Source organism: Geotrypetes seraphini, chromosome 2 (genome assembly GCF_902459505.1).
Source record: "Geotrypetes seraphini chromosome 2, aGeoSer1.1, whole genome shotgun sequence".
NCBI lineage: Eukaryota > Metazoa > Chordata > Amphibia > Gymnophiona > Dermophiidae > Geotrypetes > Geotrypetes seraphini.
The window spans coordinates 7,394,545-7,415,880 of NC_047085.1; the positions used below are offsets into that span (position 1 = coordinate 7,394,545).

A 21,336-nucleotide genomic window follows, 5' to 3' on the forward strand; every position below is an offset into this window, starting at 1 on the left:
CTTCTTTCTTTTTTTTTTTTTGTATAAATATTTTTTATTCTTTTTTTTTTTAATTCTTACATCAAGTGAAATACATGTAATACATTCAATTATACAAAAAAACACTTGAAATTATCATTAAATTTTCTTACAATGTGAATTAAATAAACCCTTTTTCAGAATTTATATCATATTAATATTACAATAGTTTTCCCTCCCTACCCCTTCTATATGTTCTATACATGTGTTATTATATCTGATCAGTGGAATAAATTGTCAATGGTCTCCATATTTTATTAAATTTGTTAATATAACCTTGTTGTAATGCCAGTACTTTTTCCATTTTATATATATGACAAATTGAATTTCACCAAAAAGTGTAATTCAATTTAGTGTAATCCTTCCAGTTCTGAGTAATTTGCTGTATGGCTACCCCTGTTAAAATTAATAAAAGTTTATTATTATCAGCAGAAATCGGACTTTGTGTTCTCATTGCTGTTCCAAATAATATTGTATCATATGATAGTCCAACATGATTTTCTAATAAATTATTAATTTAGGGCCAAATTAATTTCCAAAAGGAATTAATGCAGGGACAAAAGAATAGTAAATGGTCTTTCTTTCAACACTCTTGCCACTTTCTTTTATACTTGGGTAAAGGGATGTTACCAGTGGTGTGCCTCAAGGTTCTGTTCTTGGGCCTGTTCTTTTTAACATTTTTATAAACGATATTGCTGAAGGGCTGTCAGGTAAGATTTGCCTCTTTGCGGATGATACCAAAATGTGCAATAGAGTAGACACGCCAGATGGTGTGAATAACATGAAGAAAGACCTGGCAAAGCTTGAAGAATGGTCTGAAATTTGGAAGCTAAAATTTAATGCTAAGAAATGCAAGGTCGTGCATTTGGGCTGCAAAAACCTGAGGGAATGGTACAGTTTAGTGGGTGACACCTAGAAACATAAAATCATGATAGAAGATAAAGGCCAAATGGCCCATCTAGTCTGCCCATCCACAGTAACCATAATCTCTTCCTCTCTCTGAGAGATCCCACGTACCTATCCCAAGCCCTCTTGAATTCAGACACAGTCTCTACCACCTCTTCCTGGAGACTGTTCCACGCATCTACCACCCTTTCTATAAAATAGTATTTCCTTAGATTATTCCGGAGTCTATCACCTCTTAACTTCATCCTATGCCCTCTCATTGCAGTTTCCTTTCAAATGAAAGAGACTCGACTCATACGTATTTACATTACGTAGGTATTTAAACGTGTCTATCACATCCCCTCTCTCCCGCCTTTCCTCCAAAGTATACAGACTGAGATCTTTAAGTCTGTCCCCATATGTCTTATGACGAAGGCCACGCACCATTTTAGTAGCCTTCCTCTGGATTGACTCCATCCTTTTTATATCTTTTTGAAGGTGTGGCCTCCAGAATTGTATACAATATTCTAAATGAGGTGTCACCAAACTCTTATACAGGGGCATCAATACCTCCTTTTTCCTACTGGCCATACCTCTCCCTATGCACCCTAGTATCCTTCTAGCTTTTGCCGTCACCTTTTCAACCTGTTTGGCCACCTTAAAATTATCACATACACAAGTCCTGCTCCTCTTTCATGCACAAAAGTACTTCACCCCCTAAACTGTACCATTCCCTTGGGTATTTGCAGCCCAAATGCATGACCTCGCATTTCTTAAAATTAAATCTTAGCTGCCAAATTTCAGACCACTCCTCAAGCTTCACTAGGTCTTTCATCATGTTATCCACGCCATCAGAATGTCTCCTCTATTGCAGATTTTATCATCATATTCAAAGAGGCAAATATTACTAGACAGCCCTTCAGCAATATTAATTACACAAATGTTATAAACACCACCAGTCTGGCACCTTTTCCAAACTCTTACTGATTTCCAACTCCTCTCATGTTACAAGATTTTCAATGATTTTTTGCCAAATAATGAAATAGTCATAAAAAAAGATAAATTAAAATTGGACTTTTCTCAGTACTGGAGCAATAACTGGTTCCTTCATCTGACGGGAGAGTTATTAAGTTACCTCACTTTTGAAAGGACTTGCATCTTACCTGGAGAGGGGGTTCCCACTGAAGTCTGCAATCTCCAAAGACTTGCAAAATTTGATGCTTTCTGGGATTTCTGGAATGTCTGCAGAGGAAAAAAACCAAATCATCACCAGAAAGAAAGACAGCTTTGGCACAGAGCAAGAAACCAGGTGACAGGTGGAGGAGTAAGGCCTAGACCACTGAATGAGAATGCAGAGGGAGGACAGGGTATAAAGCACAGAATAAGAACATGGCATAAGGGCATTAAAAGCATAAGGTATGACAAACTCATTAGACTAAAAGTGCATGAAGCCCCTGTTTCCAGCACTAGCCAAGCCAGGTCACAGAATCTTAAAAGGTAGATAGAATCCATGCTTTATACCCCAGCAGATAAGCATTTTTTTAAACAACTAAAGGGCGGTGAGGGGGGAGCGTGTTGAAGAGTTGCTGGCAAATCCCAGGACTAGGGCTTATTTTGGGGGAAACACGGTAGATCCTTTTCCTTGGTGGTGACTCCTAACACAGAAACCTATAGTTTGGGCTCCTCTTTCCCACATGCATTACTTTGCACTTGCTGATATTAAACCTCATCCGCCATTTTGACCCCCAAGATCCTCTTGCAACTTTGTGTCATCAGCCAATTCACTAGGGTGATGCTCTTCTTTTAAGAGAAGAGAGCAAGCGCACCCTAAACACAAATAAAAAGGCCAAAAACAGAAAACTATTACTGTTGGGGGATTCCATCATCAGAGGCATTAACCTTGGAACACAGGGCGAGGAGACCAAAATAGTGAAATGTCTTCCAGGATCGTCAGCTACCAGGAGTTCCAGGCAAATACTGACTATAATTAAGGAAGAAACGAAGGATTTTAACACTGATGTTGTTATCCATCTGGGAACAAATGACCTGGCCAACAACTCCACACTTGCAGCACAGAAAGCTTTTCGGGAGCTTGGTGAGGGCGTGAAACCTTTTGTAAAGACTTTAGCTTTTTCTGAAATACTGCCTGCATATGGAAAAGGAGAGCAAAGAGTGAAAAACACAGAGGACTTCAATAGATGGCTCGGAGCCTGGTGTCATCAAGAAGGCTTCAGGTACATAGGAGGATGGGGAAATACATGGAAGGACAAGAAGCTATATTGCACTGATGGGCTACATATTACTACAGCAGGAAAAAGAAACCTTGCAGAGAAATTTAGACAATATTTTTCTAGGCATTTAAACTAGAAGGTGGGGGTGGTATATGTACGAAGGACAATTATAGAGACCACCCCCGGCAAAAGAAAAGATGTGATAGTAGTAAAGGCTGCAACATAAGCAATATCAGCAACTCATTTCTTAGTATTGCAACGGAAAGTGAAACGACACAAAAATCCATACGAAAAAGGAGATTATCGCTGAAAAATAGCTGGAAAGCGATGACCACAAATGCTCGCAGTCTAAGCAACAAAGTTCATGATCTGCAAGCCCTGATATTAGAGGCAGATCTAGATATTGTTGCTATCACAGAGACATGGTTCAGTGAATCACATGGATGGGATGCAAACATACCGGGATATAATCTTTTTAGGAAGGACAGAGATGGTCAAAAAGGTGGAGGAGTAGATCTATGTAAAGATCAATATCCAAGCGACCGAAATGCAAGGGACCTGGGGAGAGGAAGAAGCGATATGGATTGCTCTGAAAAGAGAAGATGGAACTTCTATCTACGTGGGTGTAGTCTACAGACCTCCGACTCAATCGCAGCAAATTGATAAGGATCTGATTGTGGATATCCAAAAGTTTGGAAGGAAAGAGGAGGTTCTGCTGTTGGGAGATTTCAACCTGCCGGATGCGGACTGGAATGTTCCGTCTGCAGAATCGGAAAGAAGTAGAGAGATTGTGGATGCCTTTCAAGAGGCTCTGCTCAGACAAATGGTGATGGAACCCACAAGGGAAAAAGCGATATTGGATCTGGTCCTCACAAATGGAGAGAGTATCTCTAATGTTCGAGTGGGTGCTCACCTGGGAAGTAGCGATCATCAAACGGTTTGGTTTGATATAACGGCTAAAGTGGAGAGCAGACGCATGATACTTAAAGTCCTAGAATTCAAATGTACGGACTTTAATGCTATGGGAGAGTACCTGAAGAAAGAGCTGTTAGGATGGGAGGACATAAGAGAGGTGGAAAGACAGTGGTCTAAGCTTAAAGGAGCGATAAAAATGGCTATGGACCTTTATGTGAAGAAAATCAATAAAAACAAGAGAAAAAGGAAGCCGATATGGTTCTCCAACCTAGTGGCTGAGAAAATAAAGGCGAAAGAGTTGGCGTTCGTGAAATATAAAAAAACCCAAGAAGAGGAGAGCAGAAAGGACTACAGGGTGAAACTGAAAGAAGCCAAGAGAGAGATATGTCTGGCGAAAGCACAGGCGGAAGAACAAATGGCTAAAAATGTAAAAAAGGGAGACAAAAATTTTTTCAGATATATTAGTGAAAGGAGGAAGATGAAAAATGGAATTGCTAGGCTAAAAGATGCTGGGAACCAATATGTGGAAAGTGATGAGGAGAAAGCGAATGTGCTAAACAAATACTTCTGTTCTGTGTTCACAGAAGAAAATCCTGGAGAAGGACCGAGATTGTCTGGCAAAGTTACACGAGAAAATGGAGTAGATTCTGCGCCGTTCACGGAGGAGGGTGTTTATGAGCAACTTGAAAAACTGAAGGTGGACAAAGCGATGGGACCAAACGGGATCCATCCCAGGATACTAAGGGAGCTCAGAGAGGTTCTGGCGAGTCCTATTAAAGACTTGTTCAACAAATCTCTGGAGACGGGAGTGATTCCTGGGGATTGGAGGAGAGCGGATGTGGTCCCTATTCATAAAAGTGGTCACAGGGATAAAGCAGGAAACTACAGGCCGGTGAGCCTCACTTCAGTTGTTGGAAAAATAATGGAAGTTTTGCTGAAAGAAAGGATAGTGTACTTCCTTGAATCTAATGGGTTACAGGATCCGAGGTAACATGGCTTTACAAAAGGTAAATCGTGCCAAACGAACCTGATTGAATTTTTTGATTGGGTGACCAGAGAGCTGGATCGAGGACATATGCTAGATGTAATTTACTTGGATTTCAGCAAAGCCTTTGATACAGTTCCTCATAGGAGGCTGTTGAACAAACTTGAAGGGCTGAAGTTAGGACCCAAAGTGGTGAAGAAACTGGCTGTCGGACAGACGCCAGAGGGTGGTGGTTAATGGAAGTCGCTCGAAGGAAGGAAAGGTGAGTAGTGGAGTCCCTCAGGAATCGGTGCTGGGGCCAATCCTGTTAAATATGTTTGTGAGTGACATTGCTGAAGGGTTAGAAGGAAAAGTGTGCCTTTTTGCAGATGATACCAAGATTTGTAACAGAGTAGACACCGAAGAGGGAGTGGAAAATATGAAAAAGGATCTGCAAAAGTTAGAGGAATGGTCTAATGCCTGGCAACTAAAATTCAATACAAAGAAATGCAGAGTAATGCATTTGGGGATTAATAATAGGAAGGAACTGTATATGCTGGGAGGAGAGAAGCTGATATTCACGGACGGGGAGAGGGACCTTGGGGTGATAGTGTCCGAAGATCTAAAGGTGAAAAAACAGTGTGATAAGGCAGTGGCTGCTGCCAAAAGGATGCTGGGCTGTATAAAGAGAGGCGTAGTCAGTAGAAGGAAGAAGGTGTTGATGCCCCTGTACAGGTCATTGGTAAGGCCCCACTTGGAGTATTGTGTTCAATTTTGGAGACCGTATTTGGTGAAGGACGTAAGAAGACTTGAGGCGGTCCAGAGGAGGGCAACGAAAATGATAGGAGGCTTGCGCCAGAAGACGTATGAGGAGAGACTGGAAGCCCTGAATATGTATACCCTAGAGGAAAGGAGAGACAGGGGAGATATGATTCAGACGTTCAAATACTTGAAGGGTATTAACGTAGAACAAAATCTTTTTCAGAGAATGGAAAATGGTAAAACTAGAGGACATAATTTGAGGTTGAGGGGTGGTAGATTCAAAGGCAATGTTAGCAAATTCTACTTTACGGAGAGGGTGGTGGATGCCTGGAATGCGCTCCCGAGAGAGGTGGTGGAGAGTAAAACTGTGACTGAGTTCAAAGAAGTGTGGGATGAACACAGAGGATTTAGAATCAGAAAATAATATTAAATATTGAACTAAGGCCAGTACTGGGCAGGCTTGCACGGTCTGTGTCTGTATATGGCCGTTTGGTGGAGGATGGGCTGGAGAGGGCTTCAATGGCTGGGAGGGTGTAGATGGGCTGGAGTAAGTCTTAACAGAGATTTCGGCAGTTGGAACCCAAGCACAGTGCAGGGTAAAGCTTTGGATTCTTGCCCAGAAATAGCTAAGAAGAAAAAATTAAAAATTTTAATTGAATCAGGTTGGGCAGACTGGATGGACCATTTGGGTCTTTATCTGCCGTCATCTACTATGTTACTATGTATGTTACTATGTTCAACGCAGAACACAGGCTGCCAAACTGGACTTCTTTACTATGTCTGAGGCCTCCTCTGTCTGCCTTAGTTCCTCCAAGACTACTACTCCAGCCTCAAGCACCAATATCTGTCTTATCATTCCCTCTAATTTCCCCACCTAAGCACACTTATTGCCCAGTTTATCTGTCTTGACTAGACTGTAAGCTCTTCTGGGCAGGGACTGTCTCTTCTATGTTTTGAAGTATAATACTGCGTATATATCTAGTAGCACAATATATATGATAGATAGTATTAGTAGTAGAGACACCAGAGGTTTTGCACTAGTTGTAGGCATCATTGTGGTCAGCCGCTCTTCAATGTGACACTGTAGAGTACTGCCTCCTGCTGGTGAAAATGGAAGGAGGGACAAAGCAAATATGCATAATGGCATCCACTAAAAGTCTTTCTATTCCTCTGGCCATGTGAATCTGAGTTCTAAAGCTCCTGACAGATACTGACAAGCAATGAAAAAGGCCAATTATTATAAAGTTTATTTAAAGACAACCTAGTGGAAAGAGAAGTAATTAGAATGTGAGACTCATGCACCGATGTTAGTAGCACTGAAAATACAATAAACACTTTTCTCTGTTATTATGAGAACACTTCTCTTCAGGCCTACAGACCTAGCCTTTTATGCCTCCTAAATTACCCACTAATAATAAAAGAGCTGAGCATACAACTTGACTGTGAAGGAGTGTCTTCCCCCTTCCCCTAAGGAAGGCTTCACCTCCGGAGGTGTCTAGCTTGCAGGAGATTTCTGAAGTGTGGTGGATGGAAGGAAGAGAGTGACAAGAAAATGACAAAGATAGAAAAAAAAAAAAATTTTGATTTCTTTTATTTATGATTTTGCTTTAGGATAAAGTACATAGAAACATAGAAAGATGACGGCAGAAAAGGGCTATAGCCCATCAAGTCTGCCCACACTATTTACCCACCCTCTTAAGTCTACTGACCCCCTAAAGTATAATTGTAATTATACTGTCACTCTACTGACCCGCTCATTCAAGTCCTAGTGACCCTATCCCTTGGCATGACCTCGTAGGGATCCCACATAGGTATCCCGTTTGTTCTTGAAGTCTGGGATGCTGCGTGCCTCGACCACCTGTACTGGAAGCTTGTTCCATTGCTCAATCACAAGTAGTATTGTAGCTTTGTTGATAAACATTTATAAATAGATTGGATTAATTTTAATACATTCCTCAGCGTATACTTTACTGACCTGAGGAAGGTGGTTTTGGCCTCTGATAGATAATTGAAAAATGTATTAGTCCAATAAAATGGCATTATCATAGTCTCTCGAAAGAGAAGATAAATACTTCCCTTTGGGGGTCTTTTACTAAGCAACACGAGCCAATTTAGCACACGCTAAATGTTAACACATGCATAGAATATAATAAGCGCCTTAGCATGTAGCGTGCACTAAATTGGCAAGCGCGCCTTAGTAAAAGACCCCCTTTGTTCAGAACTACAGAATGACACGGGGAAAAATCTGTCCCCGTCACTGCCCCGTGCCCACCGGCCCATTCACCGTCCCGTCACCGCCATTCCCTTCACCACCCCGTCACCGCGATCCCCTTCACCGCCCCATCACCGTCCCCGCAGCATCCATTTAAGCCTTAGTACTGCAATATTTAGCTTATTCCTTCCTTTTTTTTTTTTTTTTTCTATTTTCTCAATATTCATTTAATGAAAAAGTCACTGGAGCATAGTTTTACTCTTTGCCTTTAATGTGTCATTTTGAGCTATTAACGTGGGTGGTATATACTTGATATATCACTCTGTTTATCTGAAGATCTTGAATATACAAACTACACGTGTTGATATCTATGTCTTGCATGCAGTTGTATCAGGACACACAGATGCTGGAATGTGAATCCAATCCAGGCAGGTATCAATGCAACACAAGTGCCAGCCCACTGAATGATAGAATGCTCACACATATCTCACTGAATGATACTGTATACCTGTTCCATCTCAAGCAATGGGGAACAGTATGTTTAATAAGAAACAACACAGATAGAACACATTTAAATACCCTCTGTGAGATTCTTCATTGCATATGTTACACTTAAATTTATTCCCTGATTTGCTTGTTAAACAGAAAAAAACCATAGCATTTTACAAAATATTCCTTCCTTATAAATCAAAGTTCCTGCTGCTGAACTAGAAAAAGAGATGTTCAACTGGCAGGGCTGTGTTTATAAATTTTTATCAACACAACTAATATACTACTTTATCCTAAAGCAAAAAGGAAATAAATAGAATTTATTTTCTACCTTTGTTGTCTGGTTTCTGCTTTCGTCATCTTCTCATTCAATTCCTTCCATCCACTGTGTGTCTTCTCTCTGCATCTTCCATTTGCTGTTACTGTGGCTCTCCCTTCACTCCCCCCCCCCCCCAATTGGTCTAGCATCCATCTTCTTCCCTCCGCTCCCGCATAGTCTGGCATCTGTCTTCTTCCCACTCTGTCTTCCACATTTCCCTTCAGGGCCTGTTCCTCTCTACCCTCTTTTAATGTCTGTTCTATTCCTTTCTACCACCACCCTTCCCTCCCTCCTTCACCATCTGTTCCTTTCTACCACCCTTCAGCTCTTCTCACATGGCTTATCTATCTACCTCCCTCCCTCTTATTTTCGTGGCACGTTACAAAGTAATTTGTGCAAGCCGTTGGAGCCTGCGAACTCGGTCCCTGTCCCATCCCCACAAACTATCTCGCTTCTGTGTTCTGCAAGCCAGACACCAAGGAAGACTATCTGGCCAAGTCTAAAGCGGCCAAAACGGCAGTCAGGGAATCCAAACTCCGAATGGAGGAAGACCTTGCGAAGAACGTCAAGAAGGCGATAAATCCTTCTTCAGGTACATTAGTGAAAGAAAAAGAAACAGAGATGGGTTTTGGCCACTTACTAGGGACCTGGATTGGCCACCATGAGAACAGGCTACTGGGCTTGATTGGTCTGACCCAATAAGGCTATTGTTATGTTCTTAAGAGTAAATTCAAGCTAAAGTTCACATGGCCCTGAGGCTCCATCTGGTCTATAACTTGCAACCCTCCTTTGCCTCAGGTACAAACTGAAATTGTAAACCATCAAGGCACAAGGAAATACATAGAGGGAAGGCTTCCACGTCAGCCAAGGGCAGGAGACACTGCTCATGGCTTTGCAAAGAGAAGTGCAGCTGGAGGAGGGAGCTGGCCAGAGAAGGTAAACACCCCCAGGAGGGAGGAAGGCATGAATTTGAATGCAGAACAGAAGGAAGTACAATGAGAGACACGTTGGGACAGGAGGATGGTCGCATTTGGATAGGAAGGAAGGAGGGGGGGTGTTGGCACAGGAAAGGAGAGGCAAGACCCCAGTTCATAAGTATGAATCCAACATAAATGGGACGTTCTTAACCCGGGGACTGTAATTCACCATCAGCTACTAATGAAAAAGGTACAAACTAAATTCCAAATAAACCACAGTGCATCTACCACCATATTGGTTCCTCTTATGATTTATTTACTCGTAAATATCCTACTTAGCAATTTCACTGCATTTCTCTACTCTTTATTCTTTCTGAAAGAGTAAATAAGCAATTTATATTTATCTATTCCATTTCACTCATTCTATAGACCTCTCTATCCTATTTCTTCAAGCCAAAGCGCCCTAACCTCACAGGATTAGTGGGACATCCTCCATCATTTTGGTCACAACTTTTCTGCACCTTTTCCAATTCACCTATATCTTTTTTGAGATATAGTGAGAGACAGGGATTAAAATTTGCATTCACTGATAAATATGTGAAGAACCAGTCCTAGAACAGAAACATAGAAGATGATGGCAGAAAAGGGCTACAGCCCATCAAGTCTGCCCACTCTGCTTACCCACCCCCTGTCTATGCCCTGATGACCCAATTTTCTTATTAATGACCCAATTTGCTATGGGGCAGGAAAAAAATTATTAATAGAGCTGTAGGAAGAATGGGGCTCTCACTTTTGAAATAGCAGGGATGGAATAGTGAAATTGTGTCTTACCTGATCATTTCCTTTCTTTTAGTTGTCTGCACCATTCTGAACAACTGGGTGCTATCCCTTCCTACCAGCAGATGAAAGTCGAGTGAAGCCACTGATATCACCTACTGTTACTCAAGGAAATTTTCAGTATGATTCTACCAAAGCAGCCGAAGCTCGCTTTATAATGCACATATTTAAGGGGGAAGAGTGCGGCGCAGTGGTTAAAGCTACAGCCTCAGCACCCTGGGGTTGTGGGTTCAAACCCACGCTGCTCCTTGTGACCCTGGGCAAGTCACTTAATCCCCTCGTGGCCCCAGGTACATTAGATAGATTTTGAGCCCACCAGGACACACAGGGAAAAATGCTTGAGTACCTGAATAAACCCATGTAAACCGTTCTGAGCTCTCCTGGGAGAACGGTATCGAAAATGTAATAAATAAAAAAATAAAAATAAATAAATATATGCCCCATCAACCACTGCAGCTGCACCAGAGTGGCACTTGCTGCCCTGCATCTCCAAGTATAGTCTCTGTCTCTTCTTTGTTTTGTTTGGTAAGACATAATTTCACCTTTCCTGTCATCTGGGGATGTACCCAAGCACAACTACTACGCCAGGGAAGACAATTACAGGTACCTTTTCTAAGTACAGCTTTTCTACAATATGTGAGCGTGAAGTGTGCCAGCAGACTGGTCAGAGCAAAGCTGCAAAGAGTAATGACGCGCTTATGTGTAACCATGTGAGGATGCCATATTACCATTACGAGAGATGTCCAGCTCCACAAGCTGCATGAAGTTGGCCACCTCTGGGGGCAAACGCTGGATTTCATTGTCACTCAGGCCCAGCTTTCGCAGGTTCAACAATCTGAAGAAGGGCTGAAAGAGAGAGAAGGATGACATCAGTATTACTGCAATACCAAGAATTTCTCAATCACAGCCTCAGCTTAGTTTTATTTAACTTTATATACTGCCTAAATGCCATAAATCAAGTAAAAAAAAAAAAGGAACTCCATTTCATGACAGGACAGACCCCATACAGAACCCACCCTAAAGAGTCCCAGACACATTCAATCCCATGCTTCACCCCCAATGCCTAATCACCGTCGGGTAGGGGGAACCCCAAATGCCTGTTTAAATAAAATAAGTTTTTAACCACTCATGAAAGCAAGACAAAATTTGTTCTGCTTGAAGATCAGCTAGCAAGCTGTTCCACAACATAAGGCCAAAATGAAAAAAGCTCCCCGATGCGTGATTTCCAAACATGCCTTATGAACCGCAAGAAATTGAAGTCTGAACTGAAACGCAACACTGGCGAAGGGATATAAAGAAAAATGCAATCCAGCAATAATACAGGCTGACCGGTTTAAATCCATTTATTAACCAATGGTGTCACTTAGAGGGGGTCACACAATCATGTCTAGCCCCACTCAACATCCGGAATATCTGCAACTTCCAAACATTTATTCCTGTCAAGCCAGACAGTGCTACGTTACAGTAGTCCAAATACAACATGAACAAAGCATGCAGCAAAGTCAAAAAGGAAGGCACATCAATCACAAAATACAGTAACTCCCCCTAAACAAATTGTCCATATAAGCAGACATGGACAAGGTCTCATCCAATACTACTCGGCTCAGACCTTAGGTCCATCAAGTCCAGTGATCCGCTCACGCGGAGGCCCATCCAGGTGTAACCTGGTGAAAACTTAGTCACCCGTATCCTTCGAGGAGATGTGCATCTAACTTGCCCTTAAATCCTAGAACTGTGGGTTCTGCAGAGAGCATGTGCTTTTTTAGTCCAGATTGTGTATGCATCATCACGTCTGCAGTGTAGACCAATGACTGGGCTCCTATCGCCTACTTTATTTTAGTAAGGATCTATATCATGCTCGTCCTTTAACTACCGTATTTGCCGGCGTATAAGACAACTTTTCAGTACCTTAAAATCCTCCCCAAAGTCGGGGGTCGTCTTATACGCCGGGTACTGTTTACATGCCCTTACTTTACATGCCCTAACATCTCCTTCCTTACCTCCTTACGGTGCTTATGGTACTAGTAAACCTGCCGGGACATCAGCGGGGCCATGGCGGGACATCAGTGTGACAAGGGTGCCAGCTCCTTCATCCTGCGCAGCGGGAAGCAGCGGCGCTCTGGCCCCACCCCTTTTCTCTTTACTACGTCTCTCGCACATGCGGCCGTGTGTGGAGTCTAGCCCTTAAGGAAGTTGCGGGGGCGAACAGGAGGCTTTTGAAGGCTTTTAAAGGGAAACTGTCATGCCAGCAAACTTGCTAGGGACTTGCCCGGCACTTGCTCTCTCCCTCTATGTGTTATCTTCCTTCTATCATTGACAGTTTCAGTTTGGTTAACAGTTTAGAAAACAAATAGCATGGCAGCTCCCATGGGTTTATTGTTCTATTCAGCTTTAGTGAATTAATTAAAATTGTTGAAATAAATTCTGATGTTCTTTTAAGTTTTATTTGTTGTGCAGAAGGTGTGCGGAAGAAGGGGTAGTCTTATATGGCGAGTATATAACAAACTCTATATTTTAACTGTAAAAGTTGGGGGGTCGTCTTATACGCCCAGTCGTCTTATACGCCTGCAAATACGGTACATACAAAATGGAAAACATATCAATGCTACTTTCTCTTGTTATAAATGGTACCTAGCAGCGCCAAGCCAATTTTCATACAAAAGTTGTTTGTTTGGGTTTTTAATTGGCTTAAATGCCCTTAAAATTGAAAGTTCCATGTGGAAATTGGCACAGCGCCTACCTGAAAGTAGGTGCAGTTAGGGGCAGTGAATAGGTGTTGTATGACTTAAGCATCAGAAGGCGTCTGTGTTGGGTGCTGGTAAATTAGGCCAGAAAAACCCTGGCCTAATATAGCAGTGCCTGACATTAAGACACCGCTGGACACGACTTTATAAACGACTCCTAGCAGTTGATTGACAACCACGCTGAATAGCACCTAGCCATTAGGCCCAAAAAAGCTGGTAATCATGGGGGGAGGGGTGGGGTTTGGGAGGATTTTGTTTGGTTTTTTACACGTTCTCACAAAAGTGCTGTTTTACAGGATATTTAACTATGGCCCAGATTCACTCCGGGCAAGTCCGACAAATTCAGGAAAGGAAAATATGCAGATGGGGGTGATTGGAGGAACTCCACCATCTGCCTGCCCGGATCGCCGGTGTGTGATCCCCGTGCTTCGCAGACCATCTGCTTTCCCTGCAGATGGTCTGCGCATGCGTTCTGTGTCTTTTTTCTTTTTTACTGGTTTTTGGGTCAGACTCTCCTGCTCCTATCTCCGGCCGAGGTGGTCTGATCCGGCGAGCTGAGACTGTGGAGGTGGGAACAGCGAGGCAGAGGCTCCCGGGCTGAAACGCTCTGCCTGCCCCAAGCACCTGGGCTGTAGCCTGCAGTTCTTTTGTAAAATGTGCCGGCAAGTGGCCTGCGGACAGTGCATGGCCGGGAAGCATTAGGGTTTATTCCATGGGTGGGGCGTCTGGTAATTGCGACTCTTCCCTCCTTCCCTGCAGTGCGAGCCTGCGGGGCTGCACTGCAGCGTACAGCCCCGCTTTAAACCCGTGGGCTCGCACTGCAGAGAAAGCAGCAGAGATCAGTCTGCTCTCCCCCCTGCCCCAGGGCTTCTGCAGCCCCTGAAACAGGCAGTGAGATCGGGGCAGCAGACAGCAGGGCAGAGGCAGCAATGGAGCAGGAGAGTCGGTACAGAGGTGTGCGACTGGTCCCCAGCAGTCGCTTTAGGAGTTGATCGGCCAGCCCAGTCGGATCGAGAATTTTGGGTTGTGAATCGCTGCCTTCCCTACTTTTGAATGTCCCTCCCCTCATTTACATGTGCGGATCGGAGGATGGTCGGCAGAGAGGTAAGTGAATTGGGCCGGAGGGGAATTTAGTCACTAAGGGGACGCAAACTGATCAGTACACGATCGGTTTGCTTTGTGACTCTAACCCTATGTGCTTCTTAAAATTGCTCTCCTAGTTGTCAACCTGTGATTGCAGTTCCTGGGACTGAAGGGTAATCTCCTGTAGGTTTGGCCAAGAGCTACCAATTGCGATCCCCAGCTGGCCTCAATGGTTCACATTCACACAACCAAAACCAGGTGATAAATTTCAGCTACAGTTTTGATTTTGGCCAAAAGAACAGTTTTGGTAAGTCTCTATTTCAATGTATTTCTGGTGCTTTTAAACATATCATGAATGCCCAAATCAAAACTAAAATAAGAGGTTGCAGAGAAAATAAAAGGATCAGGTGGCCTATGGAGAGAAAGCACAGTTACTTACCGTAACAGGTGTTATCCAGGGACAGCAGGCAGATATTCTCACATGTGGGTGTGACGTCATCTACGGAGCCCCCGCGCGGACAGCTTCTCAAGCAAACTTGATCGAAGTTTCAAGCTTGCTACACTGCACCACGCATGTGCGTGCCTTCTTGCCTACTAAAGGGCGCATCCCACCTCATGGTCCTCAGTTCCATAACTAGCAAAGAAGCCATCCCCGGGGAGGAGGGCGGGTTGTGAGAATATCTGCCTGCTGTCCCTGGATAACACCTGTTACGGTAAGTAACTGTGCTTTATCCCAGGACAAGCAGGCAGCATATTCTCACATGTGGGTGACCTCCAAACCAACCAAAAAGGGCAGGAGGGAGGATGGCAATCTATGAAAACAGATTACGTAACACCGACTGGCCGAACCGGCCGTCGCTTCTGGACAAAGTGTCCAGACAGTAGTGGGAGGTGAACGTATGAACCGAAGACCAAGTGGCAGCCTTACATATGTCCTCCACAGGGGTAGACCGGAGGAAAGCAACAGAAGCTGCCATCGCCCTGACCTTATGCCCCGTGACTCGACCCGGGAGCGTAAGAACAGCCTGAGCGTAGCAAAAAGAAATACAAGCGGCCAACCAGTTGGACAAGGTGCGCTTGGAAACAGGATGTCCTAAACGATTAGGATCAAAGGACAAGAATAATTGAGGAACCGTCCGATGAGACTTGGTATGTTGGAGATAAAATGCCAACGCCCTCTTACAGTCAAGCGTGTGAAGCTCCGTCTCGCCTGGATGGGAGTGGGGCTTAGGGAAGAACACAGGAAGAACAATGGACTGATTGAGGTGGAAATCAGACACAACCTTAGGTAGAAATTTAGGATGGGTGCGGAGAACCACCTTATCATGATGAAATACAGTAAAAGGTGGATCCGCAACCAAAGCCTGTAGCTCACTAATCCTTCGCGCAGAAGTGAGCGCAATCAGAAAAACCACCTTCCAAGTAAGAAATTTAAGGTGGGACCTGTCGATAGGCTCAAAGAGAGGCTTCATCAGTTGAGCCAAGACAACATTTAAATCCCAAACCACCGGAGGAGGTTTGAGAGGGGGACAAACATTGACCAGACCCTTCATGAAACGAGTCACCAGAGGATGAAGCGAGAGAGAGCGCCCTTCCAATTGACGATGGAAGGCGGAAATGGCACTGAGATGCACCCGAACGGATGTCGTCTTCAGGCCCGAATTAGACAGATGCAACAAGTATTCCAGCACCGAAGACACTGGGACCGAATCCGGATCCAGATGATGCGAGGCACACCAGGAGGAAAACCTGGTCCATTTCTGGGAATAACAAAGCCTGGTCGAGACCTTGCGCGAGGCTTCCAGAACTTCCCGCACAGACCGAGAGACGGGAACCGAAGTCAAGTCGAAAGGAACCAAGCAGTCAGGTGTAAAGACTGAAGATTGGGATGCAACAGCGAACCCTGACTCTGAGAAAGCAGAGAGGGAAACACTGGCAGAAGTAGAGGCTCCCTGACACTGAGTTGAAGAAGCAGGGAGAACCAGTGTTGACGCGGCCATCGAGGCGCAATGAGAATCATAGTGGCCCTGGATGATTTGAGATGAACCAGCGTCCTCAAGATCAGAGGGAAAGGTGGAAACGCATACAGGAACTTCCCTCCCCAGTCGAGAAGAAAGGCATCTGCCTCGAGACAGTTCGGGGAGTACATCCGAGAGCAATATATGGGCAGTTTGTGAGTCTCCGGAGAGGCAAACAGATCCACTTGAGGGGTTCCCCAGCGGTCGAAGACCTCGCGTAGAACCCGGGAATGTAACGCCCACTCGTGAGGCTGGAGAAGACGACTGAGTTTGTCGGCTCGACAATTCTTCTCTCCCTGGATGTAAATCGCCCGCAGTAAAATGTTCTGGGAGATCGCCCATTCCCAAAGGCGCAGGGCTTCCTGACAGAGGGCCCAAGATCCCGTCCCACCTTGCTTGTTCACATAATACATGGCTACCTGGTTGTCCGTGCGCACTAGGACTACCTGATTTCGTAGTAGGTGGCCAAACGCTCAAGCCGCCAGAAAGATGGCACGAAGCTCCAACACATTGATGTGACAGCGGCGGTCCTCCGCGGACCACAGACCTTGGGTCCGCATACCGTCGAGGTGGGCCCCCCACGCGTACTCCGAGGAGTCTGTGGTCAGAACTTTGCGATGTGGAGGGACAAGAAACAGCAAACCCCCTGAAAGATTCGTAGAGTCTGTCCAGCAACGGAGCGATCGCCTCAAAGAAGGCGTCACCGCTATGAGGCAAGAGACAGGATCGCAATCCTGGCGCCACTGAGATGCCAGAGTCCACTGAGAAATTCTCAAGTGCAATCTGGCGAATGGAGTGACGTGGACCGTCGAGGCCATGTGGCCTAGAAGCATCATCATGCGCTGAGCCGACACAAGAGGCAGTTGAGAAACGCGATGACCCAACCGTATCAGAGCCTCCAAGCGAGGAGGCGGAAGGAACGAACGAAGGCGAACAGTGTCCAGCACTGCGCCTATAAACTGAAGGGATCGGGATGGGCACAACTGTGACTTCGAAGCCCAGTCGTTGAAGGAAGATGATAGACTGTCGGGTCGCTGAGATAACCTCCTCCCTGGTCGGGGCCTTAATCAGCCAATCGTCCAGGTAGGGGAAGACCTGGAGCCCCCGAGACCTCAGGGCTGCCGCGACTACCACCATACACTTCGTGAAGACTCGAGGGGACGAAGCCAGGCCGAAGGGAAGGACCCGGTACTGCAGGTGTAACTCTCCCACCTGGAATCGCAAGAATTTGCGGAAGGCGGGATGCACCGGAACATGGGTGTACGCCTCCTTGAGATCCAAGGAGCACATCCAGTCCCCTTCCTCCAAAAGCGGGTATAGTACCGGAAGTGACAACATCCGGAACTTTTCCCGGACCAGGAACTTGTTGAGCCTCCTGAGGTCTAGAATGGGGCGCAAGTCCCCGGTCTTTTTTGGGACCAAAAAGTAACGGGAGTAAAACCCGCGCCCCCGCTGATCGGGGGGCACGGGTTCCACTGCCCGAAGCTTCAACAAGGCCTCGGCCTCCGCAAGGAGGATGGTCAGCTGGGCCCGATCGTATGGGCGAGCCCCGGGTGGCTGTTCCGGCGGCGTAGCGCAGAAGTTGAGAGAGTAGCCCTCGGAGACGGTCTGGAGCACCCAGGCGTCGGATGTTATCTCGGTCCAAGCCGCATAAAAGGACCAGAGACGACCCCCTATTGGGAGGGGGTCCGGCGTGAACGCGGAGGGGAACCTGCCCCATCCGCACAGTCCGTCAAAAGGACGGCGCGGGTTTGGACGAACCCTGCATCGGGGGTTTCGGTTGTCCCTCTCTCCCTTGCTGAGGTTGACGTCGAGGCGGAGGCCTAGAAAAGGCCGGTGTCGTCTTATGAGGGTAACGCCGCGGGGGTGGTCGGAATGGCTTCTGCGGCGTGGCACGAGGCTTCGGTCGGACCAAGGAGGCTAAAGAGCGTTCCTGCTCTGACAACCTCTTGGTCGCTGCCTCTAGGGATTCATCAAAGAGCTCGGACCCTACGCACGGCAGGTCCGCAAGACGCTCCTGGAGATTTGGGTCCATGTCAAGGGTTCGTAGCCACGCCAACCTGCGCATGGCTATGGCAAACGCCAATACCCTTGACACGAGTTCAAACGCGTCGTACACCGCGTGAAAGAGGTAGAGACACAATTGCGAAAGGTTAGACATAAATATTGCAAACCCTTCCCTATGGGAATCCGGGAGGGCCTCGCTATATTGCGGCAAGTCCTTCATCATGCCCCGTAGATAGGACAAGAATGTGAAGGCATAGTTAAGAACCCTCGTCGCCATGAGGGAATTCGAGTAGAGGCGACGACCAAACTTGTCGAGGGTCCGACCCTCCCTACCTGGCGGAACCGCCGCCGAAACCCTAGAGGGTTGTGTCTTTTTCAAGGCAGACTCGACCAGTAAAGACTGGTGAGAGAGTTGAGCCTTGTCAAATCCCTTAGGTGGGATAGTTCTATACTTGTTCTCCATCTTGGACGGTACCGCTGTAACTGTAAGAGGTGAAGTCAGGTTTTTAAGGAAGGTCTGAAGAAGGACCTTATTTAAAGGAAGCCTGGGGGTTTCCCTCTGGGGAGTAGGAAGGTCCTGCTCCTCGAGGAACTCCTTAGTATATCGGGACCCTGCCATGAGGTCCAGACCCAACGCCCGTGCCATGTCCTGAACGAAAGTAGTGAAGGAGGACGGTCTGGCGGGTGGCGAGGGTGTTCTCGACCTCTCCGCCGAACAGAAGGGGGAAGCTTCGTGGGAGTAGTGGGGTTCCCTCCCGGACCCCGAACCCCAGGAAGCCAGATCCAATGGCCCCGATGGGGTCGGGGAACGTCTATGCCTCGAAGAACCTCTGGGAGAAGTCCCAGGGGTCCTAGGGACCAAGGCACGCCCCCTCCTTCTCGTCGAGGAGTCCCGCGAACTCCTTCGAGCAGGAGAACGAAGCAACCTCGGATTGTCGAGGCGAAGCTCCGAAACTCGCAAAGCCTCCCCCCCCGAGAGGCGAAGAGCGATCACATCGCCGAGGAGAGCCTCGCGACCGCTTGGGCTTCCTCGGACGACGCCTCGCCCGAGGCCGGTCCGAGGGTGAAAAGCCCCGGGAGGACCTCGAAGAAGAGGAGGAGATCCGACGCACCCTGCGCACCTTCTCATGGGGCCTTACGCTCATCTCAGGCGGGGCTCCCGAGGCCGAGGTCGGGGGTAAGGTCGAGGCCGAGGTCGGCACCGCCCCGGTAACCGAGGGCATCAAGGCCGAGGCCGAAGTCAGGGCCGTCAAGGCCGGAGCCACCGAGGCCGAGGCCTGCTGCAATTGCTCGATGGCCCCGGACAGCTCCGTGGCGATCAAGGCCCGTAGCAGGTCTTGGAACGCCAGGATGCCTACCATGGCTGGTAGATCCGAGTCCGGGGGATGGTCCCTGGAGGGCGACCTCGGTCTCGAGTATTCCCTCGGGGCATTAATGGCCATAGACTTAGGCGGGGCCATGGACGACCCACCCGCCGTCGAGGAGCCCGAGGATGGCTTCTTCGTTGACCCTGGAGTCGAAGCTGGAAGAGAGGACTTACCCGAGGCAGGTTTCGATACAGGCTTCGAAGACGAGGATCGAGGCGAGGCCGAGGGAACCGAGGCCAAAGTCGAGGCCGGGGCCGAAGCCGAGGCCGACGTCGAGGCCTTCCCCGGCGCGGAGTCAATCGCGAAAAGCTCCGCCATCCTAGCACGACGTCTGTGGAGCGCTCTGGCCTGAAACGTGGCACACCGATCGCAAGACCCCGTCGGGTGCTCAGGCCCTAAACAGAGCAAGCACCACCGGTGCGGGTCGGTGATGGAAAGTAACCGCTCACACCGGGTGCATTTCTTGAAACCGTCAAGGGACGGGACATGAACACCGAACCGGCCAAAAACGAGGCCAGAGGCGGTCGCGGCTCACGGGAGCCCCCGGAGCCGAATAAAATTAACAAAATTAACAAAAGGCTGAAAACGCAGGAGCTCAATTTCCACAGGGCTTCTGGCTCCGCGGAAAAAACTGAACTGAGGACCATGAGGTGGGATGCGCCCTTTAGTAGGCAAGAAGGCACGCACATGCGTGGTGCAGTGTAGCAAGCTTGAAACTTCGATCAAGTTTGCTTGAGAAGCTGTCCGCGCGGGGGCTCCGTAGATGACGTCACACCCACATGTGAGAATATGCTGCCTGCTTGTCCTGGGATAATCATTCTTTCAGCTCCTGATCCAAGATCTTCTCTGTCCCTCTCCTTTCCTCTTCCATAGAGATCCCTTCTCTAAGGTTACTCCTATGTATTCTCTTGTCTAGACCACATTGAGGGAACCTTTCTTCATCCAAAACCGTTTCCCATTCCCATCAGTCTCTCTCCCCTCCAACCCCCCCCAAAAAAAAAAAAAAAAAAAAATCAATCAATCAATCACTCTTCGTCTACTGTTGCTGTCCATATAGTTCCACAGGGCTGCCACTAGTCTCAGCACAATTGAAGGTCCTCCAGATTCAGGTTGTGCAGCTTCTAAAGCCCCCCCCCTGATCTGCCCCCAAAGCTGCTATGACATTTCAATATTTGACCAGCAAGATTCATGCAGAAACTTTTTTTCCTTAAGCCTTTCCAGTGTCTTCCCACCCAGACGGTTTCACGGACCACAAACAGAATCGGTACTGTAGCCTCCTTCTCCGATCCCTGTACTAATTATTAAGATCGGTTTTCTCCCCATCATCATCCTAAAGTAAAATAAATCTACATTATTTAATATGCAAATGTATCAGGTATGCTGCAGGACTTTTTAAACTCTTGCTACCAAACCTACTCTGAACTGCCATAGGAAGCGTAAGTACGTTCATGTCACACTGATGGTGCCTCCCTTGGGATGTGTAAGAGGAAGGATTCTCAGTACAAATGGGATATTCATAGCTCACTGAAGGTCCCTCCCTTTGAATACACCGATAGAATAAACATGCC

General features: G+C 46.7%; 1 protein-coding gene across 13 annotated transcripts in view; it reads right to left on the bottom strand.

Moving 5' to 3' along the window:
- Positions 1–21,336, bottom strand: part of LOC117355920 (protein scribble homolog) — a 393,083-nt gene that overhangs the window by 307,902 nt on the left and 63,845 nt on the right. For all 13 annotated transcript variants that reach the window (XM_033935046.1, XM_033935039.1, XM_033935045.1 and 10 more), the window contains exons 2-3: positions 11,278–11,395; positions 2,067–2,145 (exon numbers count right to left, since the gene is read on the bottom strand). In XM_033935046.1, the coding sequence (XP_033790937.1) occupies positions 2,067–2,145; positions 11,278–11,395 (197 nt within the window). The remainder of the gene's footprint in view (positions 1–2,066; positions 2,146–11,277; positions 11,396–21,336) is intronic.